Raw genomic sequence first — 20,903 nt, 5'->3', positions numbered from 1 at the left:
CCTCTTACTCTGATTTTCATAGGATCACAGAATCTAAGAGTGAAACTACTGCATAGCCCAAAGCAACCCCACTACACATACATGACAAATAGCTGTCCACCCCATCATGAGGCAACCCATTCCATTTGGGGATAGCTCTGCTGGGAAGCATTTCCTGATATCTGGCCTAAATCTGCCTTTTTGTAACTTTTCCCCATCACTCCCAGTTCTGTCTTCTGGGGTTACACAGGACAAATTTAATCCCTTTTCCACGTGAAGACAATGATCATCTCCTCCCAGTGCCTTGTCTTCTCTGGGCTAAATAAACCCAGCTCCATGTGCTGGGTGCCATACGACATGGCCTCAAGTCCATTAGACTGTGAGCTCCTCCAGACTAGTGACTATTTGGGGGCTTTTTGCATTTCTTTTATCCCTAGCACTTAGCACAGGGTCTGGCATGAAGTAGGTGCTTAATAAATGCTAAGTGACTGATTGAATGACTTCACCATTCTGGTTGCTTTCCTCTGTATCCTCTGCAATAGAGGCAGAAATGCAGTCTAGTGGGGCGGCTAGGTGGCGCAGTGAGTAAGGCGCCGAGCCCAGAGTCAGGAGGACCCAAGTTCGGTTCCAGCCTCAGACACTTAACACCCACACAAAAAAACTAGCCGTGTAACCTTTGGCAAGTTACTTAACCCCAACTGCCCTCCAAAAAGCAAAAAGAAAGAAATGCACTCTAGCACTAAATGGTATGTGTACAGGTTATGGTAGCCCTTGGATTACAATGTCTAGCGTTAGTCTCAGATTCAATAGGTATTGGTTATGTGACCCTGGGCAAATCAGCAAACCTCCCTGAACCTCAGTATCCTCATCTATAAAATGAATGTGGCACCTACTTCACAAGATTATTGTGATGAAAACATTTTGTAAACTTTAAAGCTTTATAGAAATGCAAATATATGAATGTAGATTTATAGCTGGGAGGGATCTTGGAAGTTGGAAGACCCCTTCAACCCCCTTCGTTTTACAGATAAGAAAACCGAGACTCAGAAAGAAGACTTCCTTTATCAAACTGCCTGCCTTCTCAATGATGGGGGGAGGGAAAGGAGAGTGGGAGAGAATCTGGAGCTCAAAATTGTAAAGCAAACAAAAAAGCAAAGGTTAAAAATCCTTTTTACATGTAATTGGAAAAAATATTAAAGTTTCAAAACATACTTAAAAAAAAAAAAGACTTGAAGGACATGAACAGATGTCCCTAGGAAGGATTTAATGTGTCCTGTGAAATGAAATGAAATAATGAAATGAAATGAAAGGAAGTCCTATATGTAAATACTTTACAAACCTTAAAGCACAATACATACATCAATCAGCAATTTTTATGTTTCTTCCACAGTGGAATTACATCTGTGATGACTATAACTTTGATAGACTGGACTCCTCTCAGCAGTGCAAGGCTATAAGACAACTCCAAAAGACTCATGATAGAAAGGGCTATCCACATCCAGGGAAAGAACTACAGAGTCTGAATGCAGATTGAAGCAAACTACCTGCTCTCTCTCTCGTTTTGTTTTGTTCCTTCTTTCTTGTTGTTCATCCCATTAGTCTTCTTTACGACCTGACTAATGTTTAATGTGAAGGTATTTGTAGAACCTATATTGGATTGCATGCCGCCATGGGAGGAGGGGGGAGAGGGAGAAAATTTGGATCTAAAAAGTTTGTGGAACTGAATGTTGTACTAAAAGTAGGTAAATAAATTTTTTTCAAAAAGAGAAAGACAAATTTCCTACCAATAGGTCAGTAGGACAGGATGCCTCAGAGGTAGTAAGTTCTCAGTCAACAAAAGGAGAATGAGGGGCAACTAGGTGGTGCAGTGAATAGAGCACCAGCCCTGGAGTCAGGAGGACCTGAGTTCAAATCTGGCCTCAAACACTTAACACTTACTAGCCTGTGACCTTGGGCAAATCACTTAACCCCAATTGCCGTGCCTCCCCTCCTCCAAAAAGCAAAAAGAAAAAAAGGAGAATGAATCATCACTTGTGGTGATAGTGTGAATAGAATTATATTTTAGGTATGAACTGAACCACACAATTTCTGAGATTCCTGAGTTTATAGCTTACTTATGACCACTCAATAATTCTGATTCCCGTTCCCAAATTGTGTTCTCTGCTACATACATAGATTCATATTTTGTACATATTTACACAGCTACACATTATCTCCCCAACTAGACTTTAAGCTCCTTGAGGGCAGGGATTGTTTTGGTTTTTGTCTGTTCTCCTGGCCCCTGGCAGAAGGCAGGGAAGACTGAAGAAATACTTATTGATGGATTGCTCGACTGAATTTTCAAAGATGAGGTTTTTTTCCCCAATGGATGCTATAAAGAAACGTCTCGAAGCAGAAAAGGGAGTTGACTCTCATCACTGAACCCATTTTTCGTTCATTCATTTTTCAGTCACGTTTGACTCTTCATGACCCATTTGGAGCTGCCTTGACAAAGATACTGGAGCGCATTTGCCATTTCCTTCTCCAGCTCATTTTACAGATGAGGAAACCTAAGCAAACAGGGTTAAATGACTTGCCCAGGGTCACAGAGCTAATAAATGTCTGCATTCAGATTTGAACTCAGGATGATGAGTCTTCCTGATTTCAGGCCTAGTGCTGTATCCACTGCACCAAACCTAGACTATGGCTAATTGCTGTCCCCACACAGGTAAAAGAAAAATGTCAGGATGGGCCTGGGTCTGAGACTGGGCAAGAGGAACTAATTGTTAACAGGAAGTGGTGAACTCCAGACCATATCTGAACTCCCTTGGTCTTCTCCCCTTCCTCAATCCCTGCCAAACCATGAAAAACTAGAACAAGCTCCCATGTGCCCAGGCTAACAATGGAACTGGGAGTGATTTCTCCATCCCTGGAGATGTTTCATCAGAGCTTGTCTCATCATGGATGCTATGGAGGACAATGACACTTTGGGGAGGTCTTGGACCAGATGACCTGTGAGGTCCTTTCCAACAATGAGATTTTATTATTCCAAATATAGGCAGGTTCCCTTTCTGCTTGAAGTAGTTCCTTTATGGACACAGGCTCTCCCATCCAATTCAGCTTCATATTTTCTCTCAATTCGGTTTAATTCAATTCATAATTTACTAAGGTGTGGGATTTCATGTTCAGCACAAGACATAGAAAAATGGAAAAAGTCATTACACAAACACACACACAGCAACACACACACACACACCTTCCCTTGTGGAGCTTAAGAGTCAGTGGAAGAGCAGTGAGAGAAGATAGAACGGGCAGTTAACAACGATGAAGTACACAGGGGAGGTCATACAGATAAGAGAGAGGGAAGAAGGAGGCATGATATCTAGCCTGGCTAAGAGGATCAGGGATAGCTTCATGGAGGAGGTGGTGAGCTGACAAAAGAGAAGGATTTCAAAAGGCAAAAACATATATGGAATCTGGGGAGGCAAGTGCACTTTGAGCAGGGGAGATGGCCTGTTCATATGCATGGAGGCAGAAGAGGGAGAGAGAGACTTAAGGAAAGCTGGAGTTCAATCTGGCTGGAATGTAGAAGGCTGGAAAGGGAGGAGTAGGAGATAAGGTTGGAAAGGTTGACTAAAACCAGACAGTGATGGGCTGGCTATAAAGGTCAGACCAAGGAATTTGCACTTTATTCTAGGGACACCAGGGAGCCATGGACAGCTTTTGAGAGGAGGATTAACATCATTAGAATTGAATCTTAGGAAGATGACTCTGGTAACCTGTTAATGATGGACTTGAGAGAAAATGGAGACAGTGATGTATCATAAAAATATTCAAAGCTTACCTTGAACTTGATTGTCCCTTTATCTAAAAATGAAAATAAAATGAAAAGAGGTTAAATTGATCATTTCTTTACGTGACCAAAACAAGGAAGCTGTTTTTCCTTTGAAAGAGGAAAAGTTACAATAAAGGGGGACTTTCTCTAGAAGAGAACACGTGGATCCCAGGTCCTCTAAAAGACTGACCAGGGCGAGGAGGATGGTTCAGAAGTCATTTCCTCCACTCTGGAGAAAACTGTAGGCCTGGGGTGAGGTGAACTTAGCTGAGCTATTCAGGAAAAACTTGGCTGGCTGGCAAGCTTAATTCGTTCGTGGCCCTCTCCCAAGGCATGCCATTGCTGCCGCAGAGTGCTTGAAGGGGAGAAAGCTGCTGCTGAGCTCAGGGTTTGAAGAGGGAGGACAATGCTTGGCTGTCAGGGACCACCGTTCTCCTAGGGATGTGAATCATCAGGAGACGTTCATCCAGCTTGTATTTGTTGTTGAAGCCTGCCAGTTAAGACTTCTGTTTAGCATCTGTCAGGCAGATGTGTAAACACCACACCCACATGTGTACCTACCAACTCCTTTTTATCCAAAGACCTAAGATAAACAGAAGAGAGAGCCAGTTTCCAAAAAAGAAGGTAGGTGAGTGAATGTATAAACACCCAGATAAATTTTGGTTTTCAGTCAGGTCAGATCCCATAAGAGCTCAGCTCTGATTTTTAAATTAGTACATGGGGGGGAAAAGAAAAAAAAAAAAAAAGGATTCCTTCATGAGCATGGACAGAAGGGAAACCTAGTACTTCTAAAATTAGCTGTTCTTCCATTCCCCAATGAGTTACAATTCTAGGGGCTCTGTGAAGTTCTCCGTTATAGGCAGATCCTATCCAATGCCAATCATTGGTTCCATGAAAACACAATGTTAGGTAAAATACTGGAACACTGAGTTCCATAAAAGCAGGGTTATAATTTGAAATTTACATTCCTAGGCAGCCCAAATTCAGACTTTAAAAAAAAGCTTCAATTAGGTCCAAATATTGACCATACTCTTCTCCTCACATTCCTCTAAATAAGATTTTTTTAAAGTATATAAACATATATAACTATATGTGTATATGTGTGTGAATATATATGTGTATATAATATGCATGTATCTTATATATACATATATAATATATAAGTATATATTATATGTGTATATGCATATAAATGTATATAGTGATGCTGGTTTGCTGACCCAATTCTAGTCCCAGAAAACATTTTATCATTTGATTATTACATACTTCAGTGATTTGTGTTTGAGTCTTATTTCCTACCAGATTGTGAGTTCTATGAGGACAGGGATACTGTATTCTTCCCAGTACCCAGAACATTGCTCTAAACACTTCAAAAATGTTTAATAAGTGCTTGATACATGCTCATGAAATCACTGAAAGCATAGCCTAAGTATTAAAGGCTCCTAGCCAAGTTACCAATAAGACAGTGACAAGCTGCTGTTACAGCAAGGTTAGCAGGGTTTTGATACCTTGTGGTAGCTGTTGTTACTGCAAAGTAATACTGGTTGGGAAAACCCTACATAGGGCATACTTGTAACTCCTGCCAAGTGTGAACAGAAGCCACTCACCATTTCTTTTTCATTGCTAGAGTAAAACACTAAGTCTAAGTCTCAGAATATCATAAACAAGAAGATAACACGTGACTTTTTGTAGAGCACTAGGAGTAAAGGCTTCAGAACAAACCCATATTGTACTGTCCTTCCCAAACACAAAGTTCCGTCCCAGCAATCTACCAATGGGAAACAGCATTGTGTGAGGGAAAGAGTGCTGGCTCTGGGGTCAGAAAACCTGGGTCCACATCATGTCTCTGACACTTACTACATCATCTTGGACAGGTCACTTAACCTCTCTAGGCCTTAGCTTCCTCATCTGTAAAATGAGAGGGGAGGATTATAGGGACTTTAACCCTCTAACATCTCTATACTCTATCTTACACCTCTCTCTCTCGCTTTCTCTCATTCTTTCTCTCTATCTCTCTTCCTCTCTCTCCTGATCTTTCCCTGCTGCCTACACATACACCTATATCTTCCCCATCCTTCACCCAATCCTACCATCCCAACTAGCTAATATCCCAGCTTCCTCCCCTTTATGACAAAACTCCTTGAAAAAAGCCAACTAGACTCACTGCCTTCACTTGGTCTCCTCTCTCACTCTTTCCTAAGTCCCGTACAGTCTAGTACCTCATTTCAACATCCAAATGAAGCATCCGCCTCCGAGTTTCCCTGATCTCTTCACTGCCAAGTTGAACGGCCTTTCTCATTCCTCATTCTCGTGTTTGACATTGTGGTTCCTGCATCCTGGAGGGTCTCACCTTTCTACATTCTGGAGACACTCTTCTTTCCTACTTTTATAATGCTTCTGTCTCAGCCTCTCATCGGCTTGATCATCACATCAAGCACACTCATCCCAAGGCTCTGTACTGGGCCTTCTTCACATCATGTTCCACACGGATCTCACTGAGAGTGGTGATCTCCTCAGCTCCCAAGGACTCTATTCTCACCTCTATGCAGATCATTCCCCTCTTTTTTTTTTTTAAATGCTTTATTAACTTCTGATTTACATCATTCGTTTCCGCCAGATTTTGAGTTACAAATTTTCTCCCCGTTTTTCCCCCACCCATCCCCCCAAAACAGCAGTCCCACATGATATCCCCACCTCCAATCTGCTCTCTCCCATATTTTCTCCCATACCCGTTTCAACTTTTCCAGTGGATCTCTATGCCTCAGTGCCTGTATATCTTTTTTTCTTAATAACATGTAAGATGGTATTAATAATAGTATATATATATATATATACATATATTTGCATATTTGATTTTAAAACTTTCAATTCCAGATTCATTCCCTTCCCCCCCTGCCACCCACCCCCACTGGGGAGACAAGCAGTTCAGTATAGGTTGTACATGTGCGGCTAACGCAAAACAATAACATAGTAGATGTATTATAAAAGACTGACTATATTTCCCTCCCTCCTATCCCACCTCCCACTTGTTCTATTCTCTACTTTGATCCTGTCCCTTTTCAAAAGTGGGTGCTTCCAACTTCCTTCCCCCCCAGCCTGCCCTCCCTTCCATCATTCCCCCTCACATCCCCTTCCCCCCCTATTCTCCTAGAGGGTGAGATCCCCTATTTAGTGTGTATTTCCCTCCCTCCTCAAGCCAGATTCAATAGGAATAAAGGTTGACCCATTCCCTTTTGCCTTCCTATTCTTCCCCTCCATTGTAACCATTTTCCCTTGCCTCTTCTGTATGAGATAGTTGCCCCACTCTGTCTCTCCCCTTAATTTCACCTTTTAAGTATCATCCCTTCCTGTTAAATTGGTCCCGTGCCCTCTATCTATGTATACCTGTAAACGTATATACACACATTCACATATGTATTCATATGCCCGCATACCCTCATATAAAGACATACACACACACACACACACACACACATATATTTTCTAATCCCTTCAACTACTGAGAAAAGTTTCATAAGTTACAATTATTGTTTTTCCATGTAGGAATGTTAATAGTTCAACTTTGGCCAGGTGGCTCAGCAAGCAAGAGCACCGGCCCCAGTGCCGGGACGACCCGGATCAAATCCAGGCCCAGACACTCAGCACCACACCCAGAAACAACAACTGGCCGTGTAACCCCGAGCAAGCCACTCAACCCCGATTGCTTTAAAAAAAAAATAGTTCAACTTTGATAAGTTCCTTATGATTTCTTTTCCCTGTTTACCTTCTCATGCTTCTCTTGCTTCTTGTATCTGAATGTCAAATTTTCTATTCAACTCTGGTTTTTTCAGCAAGAATGCTTGAAAGTCCTGTATTCCACTGAATGACCATATTTTCCCCTGAAACAGGATACTCAGTTTTGCTGGGTAGGTGACTCTTGGTTTTAATCCCAGCTCCCTTGACCTCTGGAATATCACATTCCAGGCCCTTCGATCCCTCAGTGTAGAAGCTGCCAGATCCTGGGTTATCCTGATTGTGTTTCCACAATATTCAAATTGTTTCTTCCTGGCTGCTTGTAATATTCTCTCCTTAATCTGGGAATTCTGGAACCTGGCTATAATATTCCTAGGAGTTTTCTTTTTGGGATCTTTTTCAGGAGGTGATCGGTGGATTCTTTCAACCTCTATTTTGCCCTCTCGTTCTAAAACATCAGGGCAGTTTTCTTTGAGAACTTCCTGGAGGATGCTTTCCAGGCTCTTACTTTGGTCATGGCTCTCAGGCAGTCCAATAATTTTTAAATTATCTCTGCTGGATCTATTTTCCAGGTCAGTGGTTTTTCCCATGAGATATTTCACATTGCCTTCTATTCTTTCATTTGTTTGGATCTGTTTAACAGCATCTTGATTTCTCATAAAGTCATTAGCTTCCATTTGCTCCAATCTAATTCTGAAGCAATGATTCTCCTCAGTGAGCTTTTGAGATTCTTTTTCCATCTGACAAATTCGACTTTTTAAGGCATTCTTTTCCTCATTGCCTTTTTGAGCCTCCTTTGCCATTTGAGTCAGTCTGTTTTTTAAGGTATTATTTTCTTCAGTCAGGCTGTTGACTCTCATTTCATAATTTTCTTGCATTGTTCTCATTTCTCTTCCCAATTTTTCCTGCACTTCTCTTATCTGCTTCTTAAGGTCCTCTATGGCCTGTAACCAGCTTGTATTTTCCTTTGAAGCTTTTGGTGCAGGAGTTCTGACTTCACTGTTTTCCTCCTGTTCCATGCCTTGCTCCTTCTTGTCCCCAAAATAGGAGTGTAATGTTGGGATCTTCTGTCTGCTTTGTTTCCTTTGCCTGCTCATTTTGCCACTCAATTATTTGACTTTTGGGCTTTTTGCCACAGTAGGACTCTGCCACCAGACAGGGGAGTTTTCGTCCCAAACGCTGGGGTTTTCTCGGCTGCCGGAGGTATTAGATGGGTGCCCTCTCTGAGGTCTCCACACGCTCTGGCAAGCTGGACACACACCCCAGGACCTCCACCCTAGACTGCAATCCAGATCGAAGCAGGTTAAAGCAAGAGCGATTACCCCTCAGACTGGTGCTTGGTCCCCCTACACTCTGCAGTCCAGGAGCTGAAGCCGCTACATGGCGCTGGCAGGCTGTGCTGGCGTCTCAGCAGTTTCTCGGGTAAAAGCCACGCACTCCCACTTACTGGTCCCAAAGTCCAGACTGCACTGGCCTCTCACCTTGTCCTTCGCGTGTATGTGTTGATAAATCTGGAAATGGCCACAGCTGCTGCTGATCTGGAGTCCCTCTGGCTGGCGGCTGGTCAGGCCTGCCCTGGGGCTAAAGCCTCAGCGTGGTGCTGGGCTTGGCTCCCAGAGCTTTGCTCTGGCCGATTCCTGCCAGCCTGCCGGGCTGTTCTCAGCGGGAGGTTAGCTTCTCTGTGTCATTTTGTGGGTTCTGCAGCTCCAAAGTTTGTTTAGAGTCCCCTTTTTACATGGATTGGGGAGGGTGGAAGCCGGAGTGGCAGGAGGGTCGTGCTTCTACTCCGCCATCTTGGCTCCGCCCCCCCCTCCCCATGCAGATCATTCCCAAATCTATCCACTCAGCCCAAGCCTGTCTCCTGAGCTAGTCAATGTTACCAAATGCCCCTTGGACCTCTCAAACTGGATATCTCATAGACATCGCCAACTCAGAACTCATCTCCACACACATCTCCTTCCAACCTTCCTCTCCTTGAAACATCCCTATCACAGTCAAGCACACAGACATCCTTCTAGTCTCCCAGGTTCACATCTCAACTCATTTTGACTCCTCATTCTCATATCCACATATTCAATTCCATGTCAGAGCCTATCACAACTGTTCTCTTGTATGTCCCCTCTGGCCATCCACACAACCAAAAGCCTAGTTCAAGCCCTCAGTAGCTCCCAACTAGACTATTGTAGTAGCCTTCTTGCTAGTCTCCCTGCCTCAAGGATCTTCCCTCTCCAATGCCCCCTCCACTCACCACCAGTATCAAGTCATAAATAGGTCTGTCCATGTAGCTACCTCTGCCCCCATGAGTTCTCATGGCTCCCTCTTACCTCCAGGATAAAAAAAAAATGGCTCTGTTATTTAAAGCTCTTCCAGTCTTCTCACATTTCACTCCCCTCCATACACTCTAAAATCCATCTACATCAGCCTACTCGCTGTTCCTTAAACACAGCCATCCATCTCATCTCCATGTTTTTGCACTGGCTTCACCCCATGCTTAGAATGCTTTGCCCCCTCACCTCTAGCTTTTGGTTTCCCTGGCTTCCTTCGAGACTCAAATCAAATCTCACAAAGTGCTGATCTTTCCCAGGTACCCTGGCTGCTAGGGTCTTCTCCTCTCAGATTACTTTCCACCTACTCTATATATTCTGTATCTAATTACACAATAGAATGGAAGCTTCTTGAGGTCAGGGACTGGTTTGGGTTGGGTTGGGTTTTGCTGTTTTTTTTGTGTCCCCTGCACTTAGTATAGTGCCTGGCACATAGTAAGTGCTTCATAAATGCTAGTCGATAAACTGACTAATGTTGTGGATAGAATGATGGACTGGAAATCCATGGACAAGTTATTTAACTTCTTAGCATGTGATTAAAAGCACACAAGAATGAAAATACATGGGCATGAGAGATTTGGGGAGAGAGCTTATCACTCCTTGTCTGGACAAGGGAAGATCAGGGAGAGTTTCACAGAAGAGGTGGAAAACTTTAAAGCATTATGTAAATGTCAGCTCAAATCCCATGGTGATCATAACAACTCATTTCTACAATGCTCTAATTCAGTTCAACAAATTAAAATGCCAACCATATGTCAAGTGCTATGCTAGACAAAAATGAAATAGTGCCTGCCTTCAAGGAATTTACACTCTACAACATATGTATAAATAAGAAGCAGCAAAATGTATGCTAAATGATTTCAAAAGGTAGAAAGTGCTCCCTTTAAAATTCATAGAACACTTTCTTCCCCATAGCCTCTGAGGCGAACAAGACATGTATAATTATTCCCATTTTATAGATAATGAAAGTAAGGTTCTGGGAATTAAATGACTGCCCATAGTCATGTAGCTGATGGCTATCATACCTTAGATTCAAACCCAAGGCCTGCTGATTCCAAGTCAGGCTCTTTGCTGCTAAAGGCAATGGGGCAGTGAAATGACCCAAAGTATTTCCTCTGCTGAGAGAAATGCTGTTTCAGCAAGGATTCAATTTTGAGACTAGTGGTAGAAAGGCTGAAATAGGAGATAGAAAGGGAAAGAAGAAGCAGAGAAAGAACAGAGGGATAGTAGAGTAGGGAGAAAGAAGAGCAAATCAGATGCAGAATTGATATCAAATTGCTTGCCTTCTCAAGGAGTGTAGAGAGCAGGGGGAGGGAATTTGGAACTCAAAATTTTTTAAAGTGAATGTTAAAAAATTTTATATGTAATTGGGAAATGTTTAACACAATAAATAAAGTATATTAAAAGAAAAAGAGCAAATCAGACTGAGGCAGGCAAGAAAGGCAGTATTCATTGAGGAAGATGAGAGCTCTCAGTGACCTTTGTGAAGAATAGACAAATGTTAGTAACTAGGGCTTCTGCCACCAAGACTCAGAGTAACTTAAAGACACTGAATCTTCCCTAGAAGATCGCTGTTCTCATCAGTTTATCCCCCCACCTACCAAAAGCCAAAGTACTAGAGTTGGGGGCAGAGAGGACCACTATAGTAAACATATCTTTCTTCAAATAGCTGTGGCAGACTCATTTAAGTCATAGTTTTCTCTGTCTTTCTCCTCAAGACCCAGAGTATTTACTGACTATACATGTCACAAAGTCTTGTAACATCCCCTGGAGAGTTATTTATCTCCTGAATTGTAATTAAACTTTTCCTGCACTTATATCCCCCAACTAGACTATAAGCTCCTTGAGGGTAGAGAATCTGTCAAACTTTCCTGGTAGAGTGAGTGCACCGTGCATAGTAAATTATTAACACAAAACGAACATTGCACTTAGAATTCAGATAACTCAGGTTCAAGATCGCTCAGCTAGTTAGCAGCAAGCCAAGACTAGAATGACTATCAGTGCTGTGGTTGTTTGAGGGGAAATGCGAGACATTAAGATATTAAGACTCATCTGCTGATTAATAAATAACTATAATGAGGCCCAAATCAACAGAATCCTAGAAGACAAGCGATTTATCTTGAGAAAGCAAAAATCCAAACTTCTAATACCGCTTTAGCAACCCTGAAGGAAGGTTCACTTACCAAGAATGGTTCCATGGCCCCGGGCTACTGTCTCTCCTTTGACTACTAACTGAACCTGCACAGTTGTTTCCTTCACGGAGTTAAAGATTGTCACACTAATAACCTCCTCTACCCCTGAATGGAACACAGAAGGAGCAGCAATCAAGTAGCCCCTGAAAAAGAAAATTGGAAGTTGTTGAGAAAAGCTGGCAAATAAAAAAGGTTATCGTCTATGCTTAACTGACAAGAAAGAGAATGAACTACAGCCATTCTTATTGATTATTCAGTCATTCCTTGGGCACCCATCACCATGGTGCCAGGTATGGCATGTGAGAAAGCTGAGACACCATGGATCATGCCAAAGAGCTCCATCAGCTGAAAGTCACAGAACTATTTTCCACCAGGGAGAGATAAAGCAACAAAGAACAGTTCAATTGTAAGGAACTTTTCTGTGAACGCTGTGCTAGAATGTTAGAGATGAGCTTGAAGGGACCTCAGTATACAGAATATATATATACAGAATATATACTGTCAAGGTTAGAATCTCAGAGATTATGTAGCCCAGAACCTCCTAATTGTAGAGATGGAAAAATCAAGGCCCAGAGAGGGATAGGAACTTGCTCAAGGACATGTAACTAATTAGTAGCCCTGCCAGGATTATAACCTAAGTCTCTTGACTCCTAATAAAAATACCCTTTCCAAGTTATGGCTTGGACTAAAATAATTGTAAAACATTACCAACAAGATCTGAAAGTGGCAGTACATGCTACTTTATTCTTTTATTGAAAAAGGATCACGAATACAAACAGCTGAAGCTAGTACCTTATACATAGTAGACACTTAAGAAATACTTGTTTAATTGAATTCAACTGACCTCAATAGACCATTCACCAATTCTAGAGAAAGTTGGTTTTCACATAAATAGTATTCTGAGAGCTCATGTTTCTATAGCAGTTTAGAGTTTTCAAAATACTTTTCTCTAAACAATCCCATGAAATATTATCATCAGGATGCCATTTTACAGGGGCAGGAACTGAGGCAGGTGAATAGATGCTCTATGATTTGCCCATCATCAATAAAGATGTGTCAGAGTCACTGCCTGTGTGTTCACATACTGAGAGTCTCAGCTGAAACTTAAGTTCCAGTCTTTGGACTCCAGGCCTAGCAGTCCCACCATACCACCACTGTCTTCCTAAAGTTTCTAATGGAACAGCCTCACATATTGCCTGCTCTGTTAGCATTTAAATGTCCGATTTCTATCCTACCTTCTTACTTAAATGTGCATAGTATAAATCTACACATGCTTCCCAGTCTTGAGATTTCAATGTTATTAAACCAGATTTTTCTTCAGTTACAAAAATGATAACTATTAGGATGCTGGCCAGAAAAACATGACAACGCCTATAACAAACTTACTAGCATTTATGATGAGAATGTTCGCTTATCAGTCAGTTCTTGAAAGACGCCTTAATGTTAGTTAAGGCTTAAAGTACAAGAAACACAAAGGCTCTCTTAGCTTCCTGGTTCTTTGTTGTTCCAACAGTTGGGTCCTTTAAGCAATGATGAATTGTTGCTGTGGGATGAAGGTCAGGCTATTCGGCAAGCCCCAAGTCATCATTTAGTAAATTCCATTGCTATGGTGATCCTGTCCTGCCCAACAGGCAATATTAGTTTTCTGGTACTTGAGTCTGCCTTCGGCAGCTACCAAGAGATTTCAAAGTTTGTGAATTTGAGTGCTCTGACATCCTCAGTTGAGGGATGCTGGGTATGAAATCTATTTGAGCAAAAGTTTTCTACTAAGTATGCAAATTCATGGGGCAAGAGAATGTAGACTATAAGGCTGAAAAAGGAGAACAGAGTGGTCTCAGGAAGAGTATATTGACTTAGAAGTTAAAAGCTATCCCAGCTCTACCACTAAGTCTTTAGGTGACATTGGAAAAGTTCCTGCCTTTCTCTGAGCCTGTTTCTTCCTCTGCAAAATGAAGGATTTGGGTTAGATGATCTCTGAAGAGGTCCCCTGTTTGGAGGCAGATTTGGTATTAACTCCATTTTACAGATATGGAATCTGAAGCCCAAAGAGGATAAATTCTCTGGGAGCTTCTTAATAGTAGAGCTAGGACTAGACCCTGAATCACAGGAGGGGATGCCTCCACCGCAGTCCCCAGTCCTTCATCCTTTAGCTGCTCCCACTGCTTCTCCTTAAATCTAACTTCAAAAAGATGATTTTTACTTTCCAACCGTCCCTCATGGTACCACGGCACTGACTATTTGTCCTTGCATTGTTTCCTTGCTTTCTGGAAATTAGTAAACATGAACTGCTCAAATTAAACTGGCTAATAATGTTATGTTTGAACTTCAATGTTTAGTTTGGACAGTTTGACCAGTGACTTGACAGCTCCTGTTCAAGTCCCTGTGACTAACAGCCCTGTCAGGTCTTAGCAGAACTTGGCAGGATGTGAACTATTTCCTACTAAGGGGAGTAACTGAGAGTCCTCCATGGCAGCTAGTTAAAGCATCCACTCACTGGGTTAAGGATTCATAAAGCAACGCATAAGCACACTGAGCGCTTCAAGAAAAATCCCACAGAAAAATTATTTCTGAAAGAGACTGGGCACCACGAGGCGGCCAAGCGATAACTTTGGCTAAAACGCAAGTTTTCTCCTCCCTTCAGGGGCACCTTTAAATTCTCCACCCAAAGGAAAGGCTGGACATAGACATGGAATGTCTGAGCTGGTGGGGACCTTAGGACGCTGAATCCAGACTGGACAGAGGAGCAAAGCACTGAGCGCCGGGAGGATCCATCTAGTCATCTGGTCCAAGTCCCTCATTTTACAGACTGAGGCTCAGAGAGGTTAAGCAAGCTTGCCTAAGGCCAAACACTAGCTAGTAGTAAGTGTGGAAGAGGGGACTCGAACCCAGACTTTCTGACTCCGAGTCCCGTGCTTTTTCCAGCACTCCAAACTGCCTGTTCTAATACATCCGTATGCAACACTACCGATAATGCACATTCCCTGTCTGGAGAAAACTGTTCAACTAATCCGAGAAAAATCGGTTTGAGGAACCAGGTGGAGAGGGGTTCGAAGGAAAGTGTGTGTGGAGGAGTGGGAACAGATGGGGAAGACAGTATAGGAATGAGTCCTGGGGCCAAGAGAAGGGTATGTGCATCCAGAAGGGGGAAGCTGGGGGACCAGGAAGGGGGAAGGAGCCTGGGGAAGCTGCCTCCAGGGAAGATGCGGCGGGTCCGAGGTGAGAGCTCGGCGGGCACCCTCCCTCTCCAACCCGCGCCCGCCGGGGTACTCACTGTCTCCGCAGCTGCGCTGCGCTCCGGCAGCCCAGCTGCAACAGCAGTAGGAAGCACCAGGTGCTGCAAGCCCCCGACTCCTTCGGGCGCATTTTCCGGCTCCACTGAGGCGCCTCCAGCTGAGAGAGGCAACGTGCTCCCCTCCCGCCCCCAGCCCCAGGGCCGGCTCCCGGGGCCCCCGGCTCCTCCTCGCGCGGCTTCCCCGCCCCCCGCCCCAGGGCCGGCGGCAGCACAACTCTAGAAGCTAGAGCCCGCTGGTCCCGGCGTGGAGAGCCGGAGTCCGAGCGTCCACCGCCTCAGCCGCCCAGGAGCCTTTGTTCGGCTGCTCCCCAGTCCGTGCGCCCTGCGCCCTGCGCCCTACCCCGGTGACGCCCCCGGTGCCTGAAGCTGCCGCCGGACCCCGCCTCCCGCTCCCTCTCCACCCGGTGCCCGCTCCCTGCGCCGCCTCCTCCTCGGCCCCACTGGCTCGGGAGGTCCTGGGGAGGGAGTGAGGGAGGGACGGATGGAGAGAAGGAGGGAGGTCTTTGTCTTCTAGACTCGCCCTCGCCCTCTGCCTACGCAGGGGGGAGCAGGGAACATCCTGGCAGGACTGGGGAGGGCAGAAACCTTGTTGCCTTGCCTCGCCCCCCCTTCCATTCCAGTCACTGGTTCACCTCCTCCCTTCCCCCACCACCCCAATCTCTCTAAGGTCCAGCTGAAGAAGTTACCGCCTTCGCATTCTGACACTTACCCTGTGGGGTGCCTGTCCTACCACTGACTCTTCCACCTCACCCCAGAGATTTTCCCCAGCCACTATCCCTGCTCCCCTGTCCATTGCCTGGCACCAACCCCAAACCAAGGCCAATATCTAGATTATCTATCTAGCAAAGTATTCTTCAGTATTGGAAGGGTCCGTGGAACAGAATGTCAGAGCTGGGAGAGATCTTAGAATTAGATACAGGGTGTATCTAATTTCTACAGGGTGAAAAAGGATCGCAGCACCTAAAATGTCCGAGTTGAAGAAACTAGAGCATTTGAGAGAGCCGTCAGAGCTGGAAAGGATCAGAATACAAAAGCTTTAAAATCTGGAAAGCTCCTTAGAGCACAGAATGTTAGCACTTGAAGGGGTTAGGAGAAGAAGCAGGTTGTAGGCAATAAAGGAGCACTAGGCTAGGAGTCAGCAGATCCATATTCTGTTTCTGGCCCTGGAACCTCGGACAAGTTACTACATTTCTTAGGCCTTGATTTCTAGTCAAATGAAAGGGTTGAACTTCACCTCTAACATGACTTTATGATCTCAGAACACAGAATGGCAGAGTTAGAAGGGACCTTAGAACACAGAATTTGAAAGACCGTCTAGTCAATTTGTGCAAAATGCTGTGTAAATATCAGCTATTATTATCTAATTAATCCAACACCCTCATTTTACAATTGAGGGAACTAAAGGAAAAAACGGAAGGGGTGGCAAAGATGGAGTCAAGATTAAAAAGTAAATATGAAGTCAATATTCATCAGATTGATGGGAATGCCATGCCACTGGGGAAAATTTACATGAAACATTTTCACGTGAGTGGTAGAGTTATTCGAATGAATGAATTAAAAAGTAATTATTAAGCATTTACTATGTGCCAAGCACCAGAGATACAAATACAGATACAAAAGCAAAGCCAGTTCCTGCTTTCCAGAAACTTACATTCTAATTGGGAAACAGAGCCATGGTGGAGAGAGGCACTTTAGTCCAGAAAAGTTACAGGAATGTGCTAAACCACAGTGGAGTAAAATGACATCCTATCCAAGAACAATGGCAGAATTGATTTGGATAGGATAAGGTATAAGAATGGAAAGAAAGGTGGGGACTGGGGGAGGAGCGGGTAATGAAAGTCTTTGAATGCCAAACAGAAAATTTTATATTTAATCCTTGATGTAATAGGGAGTTTCTGGAGCTTATTGAGTAGGGGAGTGATGTGGTCGAACTTGTACTTTAGGAAGATGAGTTTTAAAGCTGAGTAGAGGATAGAGTGAGACAGAGCCTTGTGGCAGACAGACCAACCAGCAGGCTACTGCAATAGTCTAATTATGAAGAAATGAGGGATTGTGCCAAGATGGTGTCATAAAAGACAAGGGGATATATTTGAAAGTTACAAAAGCAAAATAAATAGTCCTTTGCAACAGATTGGATATAGGGAATGATACTGAGGAGTTGAGGATGACACTGAAGTGAACTGGAAGAATGGGGGATGGTTTGATACTAAATATAGGGAAAGATAATAATAGGGTAAGATGAAGAGTTTAGTTTTGGACATATTTCATTTAAGATGTTTATAGGACATCCAATTCAAAATGTCAAATAGGCAGCTGGAGATTTGAAACTGGAGGTCAGCAGAGAGGTCAAGGCTAATTAAGTAGATTTGAGAATCATCAACATAGAGATGATAATTGAATCCAGGGGAACTGATGAGATCACCTAGTGAAAGGGGTGGGGGTAGTTATTTTGGGGAAAAGATAAAACAAGGAATAGAACTGAAGCTTAGACTGAATAACAGATGAAAGAGAGAAGACAACTCAACTCATTTTGCTTCTGTTTTCTCTGCCAAGAAGAATAATCTTTGAACATAAAAGGATAGAACAAAAATGGATAATAGCCAAAAATGACTAATACTAGGTAAGCAACAAGCTGAAAACATAGCACCTAGCTACCTACCCCCTAGAGAAGTTCAAGTAACCAGGCCCAGAAGAGTTACACTGAAGGTATTGAATGAACTGGTAGATGTGATTGCTGAGGCACTGTCAGCATTTTTTGAAAGATCATGGGGAACAGAATAGGTGAGGCAGGTTTGCAAATACCCCAATATTTTGAGAGAGAGAGAGGTGTCTGCAAATTATAGGCAGATGAGCTTGATTCTTGGCAAAATTCTAGAGTATGTTATTAAAGAATGATTGGTGAACATTTAGAAAAGGAAGCAGTAATGACATGAACTAGCTGCATACAAGATTAACCTCATTTCCTTTTATTACAGAGTTACTGAACAGGTAGAACAATGAATACAATAGATATAATTTACCTAGATTTCATTAAAGCATTTGACAAGGTCTTTCATCCTTTTCTGATGAACAGAGTAGGGGGAATCTGTACTGGAGAAGACTTCAGTTGAATTAGGTGGATACATAATTGGTTGACTGAACTCAAATGATCTGTACTAAGTTGGAGAGTCTTTAGTAGAGTGCCCCAGTGATATTGGCCCTTTGATATTTAACATTTTTATCAATGATCTGAGTTGATTTGCAGATAGCAGATTTTGGTCCCATGGTGCCTGGTTCTAAAACAAATTTATGGTATATTTCAATTTTGTCCTCAGTGCAGCAAGACAATCCTATTAATCCTCTCTAATTAATTCTTTATCCTCCTCTATTCATTATCTGTTCCATACCTTCTTTTCTGTTCTCCAACACAACACCCCCCACAATACTCCCTTCCTTACCTTGCTCTCTTACTTCATAATTTGCCTAGAAAATTGAGGCCATTTGTCCTTAACTCCCTCTTTTCCTCTCTTCTTATTCCCACAACCTCTTGGCATCAACCCCCATTATTTCCTCCTTTACTCCAGTCTCTAACAAAGAAGTAGCCTTTTTCACTAAGAATGACCCCTTCATCCCATTCCTTCCAGACTTTTCCAGGAGATTGCCCTCTGATGTCACTCCCCCCCCCCATCTGTAATCTCACCCTATGTACTAGCTGCTGCCTACAAATACAGTCTCTTCCATCCTTCAAAAAATGCTCACCAGTGAATAGAGCACGGGCCCTGGAGACAGGAGGACCTGAGTTCAAATCCGGCCTCAGGCACTTAACACAAAAACTAGCCCTGAGACCTTGGGCAAGTCACTTAACCCCAATTGCCCTCTAAAAAGCAAAAAAAAAAAAATGCTCACTAGATTCTACCAACTTTACTATTATCCTAGATCTCTCTTACCTTTCTTAACCAAACGCCTTGAAAAATCTGTCTATACTCTTCTCTTCTAAACTTCTAAATCCTCTGCAATCTGTCTCACAACTGCCATCACTCAATTAATAATGATGATGATAGCTAGCATTTATATAGTGCTTACTATGTGCCAGATGCTGTGCTAAATGCTTTACAAATATTATTTTATTTGATCCTCACAACATCCATGTGAGGTAATTACTATTATTAAACCATATTTTACAATTGAGGAAATTGAGGCAAACAAAGGTTAAGTGACTTGCCCAAGGTCACACACAACTGGTATCCAAGGTCTAATTTGAACTCAGATCTTCCAGACTTCACCCCCACACCCCACCCCATCCCACTGTCTCCCCTGACACACTTTATTCACTGTACCTCTAACTGCCTCAATTGAAACTATTCTCTCTAAATTGAATGGCACCTTCTCAGTTCTTATTTTTCTTAAACTCTTCATCTATGTCATGCCCACTAACCATGATTGTTCCTTGTCTCTATCTTGGGCTTTCTTCTTTCTCTCTACACTCTTTCACTTGGAGAACTCATCAACTCCCTTTTAATCCAACTACCATCCCCATTGGTTCTCAGTTCTACTTATCTAGCCTAACTTCTCCCCTGGCCTCCAGTCTTATATTTCCAACTGCCTGTTAGACACCTCAAACTGGATGTCCTATAGACAGTTTAAACTCACATGTCCAAAACTGAACTCATTACCTTTCTCCTAATGCTCCCTTCCAACTTTTCTCTTACTATAGAGGGCACCACCACCCTTCCAGTCACCCAAGCTCACAATCTGTGTCATCCTCAATACCTCACTCCAGTTGCCAAGACCTGTTGATTCTGCCTTCACAACATCCTTCACATATGCCCCCTTGTCTTCTCTGAGACTCCCATCCTAATCCAGTTCTTTAGCACCTCACCCCTGCATAATAATCTGCTGATTGGTCTCCCTGCCCTAAGTCTCTCCCCATTCTAGTCCATTCTCTATTCAGCTGGTAAACTGATCTTCCTAAGTACAGGTCTACCTATATCCCCTTCCTATTTGATAAACTCCAAAGTTTCCCTACTATCTCCAGGATCAAATATAAAATTCTGTTTAGTTTTTAAAACTTCTTATACTCTGACCCCTCCTAACATTTCTAGTCTTCTTACACCATATACCTCTACAATCCTGACAAGCACTTATGGACCAGTGACACTGGCTTACTTGAGGTTCTTAAAACATGACATTTCAGGGATCAGAGCCAAGATGGCAGTGTAGAAGCAGGAAAACTCCGTGTGCTCTCCCCACAACCACCTCAAATACCTATAAAAAATTACTTTAGGGCTACAGAACCCACGAAGTGACAGAGAGAAACAAATCTCCTGCTGAAGGCAGCCCAGCAGGTGGACAGGCAGGGTTCATTGCAGCATGCTAGGAGCAGCACCCAGCGCCATGTGAGCCTGTGGTTTTAGCTTCAGGACAGCCCAGCTGCGGCTGGAGGGACTCCAGGAGAGTGGATCACCATAAGCTGTGGCAGTTTCCAGAATTATCAAACCATAAATGACAAAGACAAAATGAAAGGTCAGTGTGGACTTTGTGGGAACAGGGTGACCAAGAGAGTGGTCTGGCCTCTGCCCTGGAGGGAGAAG

General features: G+C 43.2%; 1 protein-coding gene across 1 annotated transcript in view; it reads right to left on the bottom strand.

The window, feature by feature from the left end:
- CPAMD8 (C3 and PZP like alpha-2-macroglobulin domain containing 8) overlaps positions 1-15,486 on the bottom strand; it is a 172,004-nt gene extending 156,518 nt beyond the window's left edge. The window contains exons 1-3 of the mRNA XM_069102094.1: positions 15,313-15,486; positions 12,033-12,184; positions 3,803-3,825 (exon numbers count right to left, since the gene is read on the bottom strand). Coding sequence (XP_068958195.1) covers positions 3,803-3,825; positions 12,033-12,184; positions 15,313-15,404 — 267 coding nt within the window. The 5' untranslated portion in view covers positions 15,405-15,486. The remainder of the gene's footprint in view (positions 1-3,802; positions 3,826-12,032; positions 12,185-15,312) is intronic.
- Positions 15,487-20,903: the final 5,417 nt, after the last annotated feature.

Source organism: Petaurus breviceps, unplaced genomic scaffold (genome assembly GCF_028583685.1).
Source record: "Petaurus breviceps papuanus isolate PSGF00001 unplaced genomic scaffold, PetGlider_PUasm1.0 523, whole genome shotgun sequence".
In the NCBI taxonomy this organism is placed as follows: Eukaryota; Metazoa; Chordata; class Mammalia; order Diprotodontia; family Petauridae; genus Petaurus; species Petaurus breviceps.
Note: the sequence above shows the minus strand (reverse complement) of the source record. Positions and strands in the feature narration are given on the sequence as shown.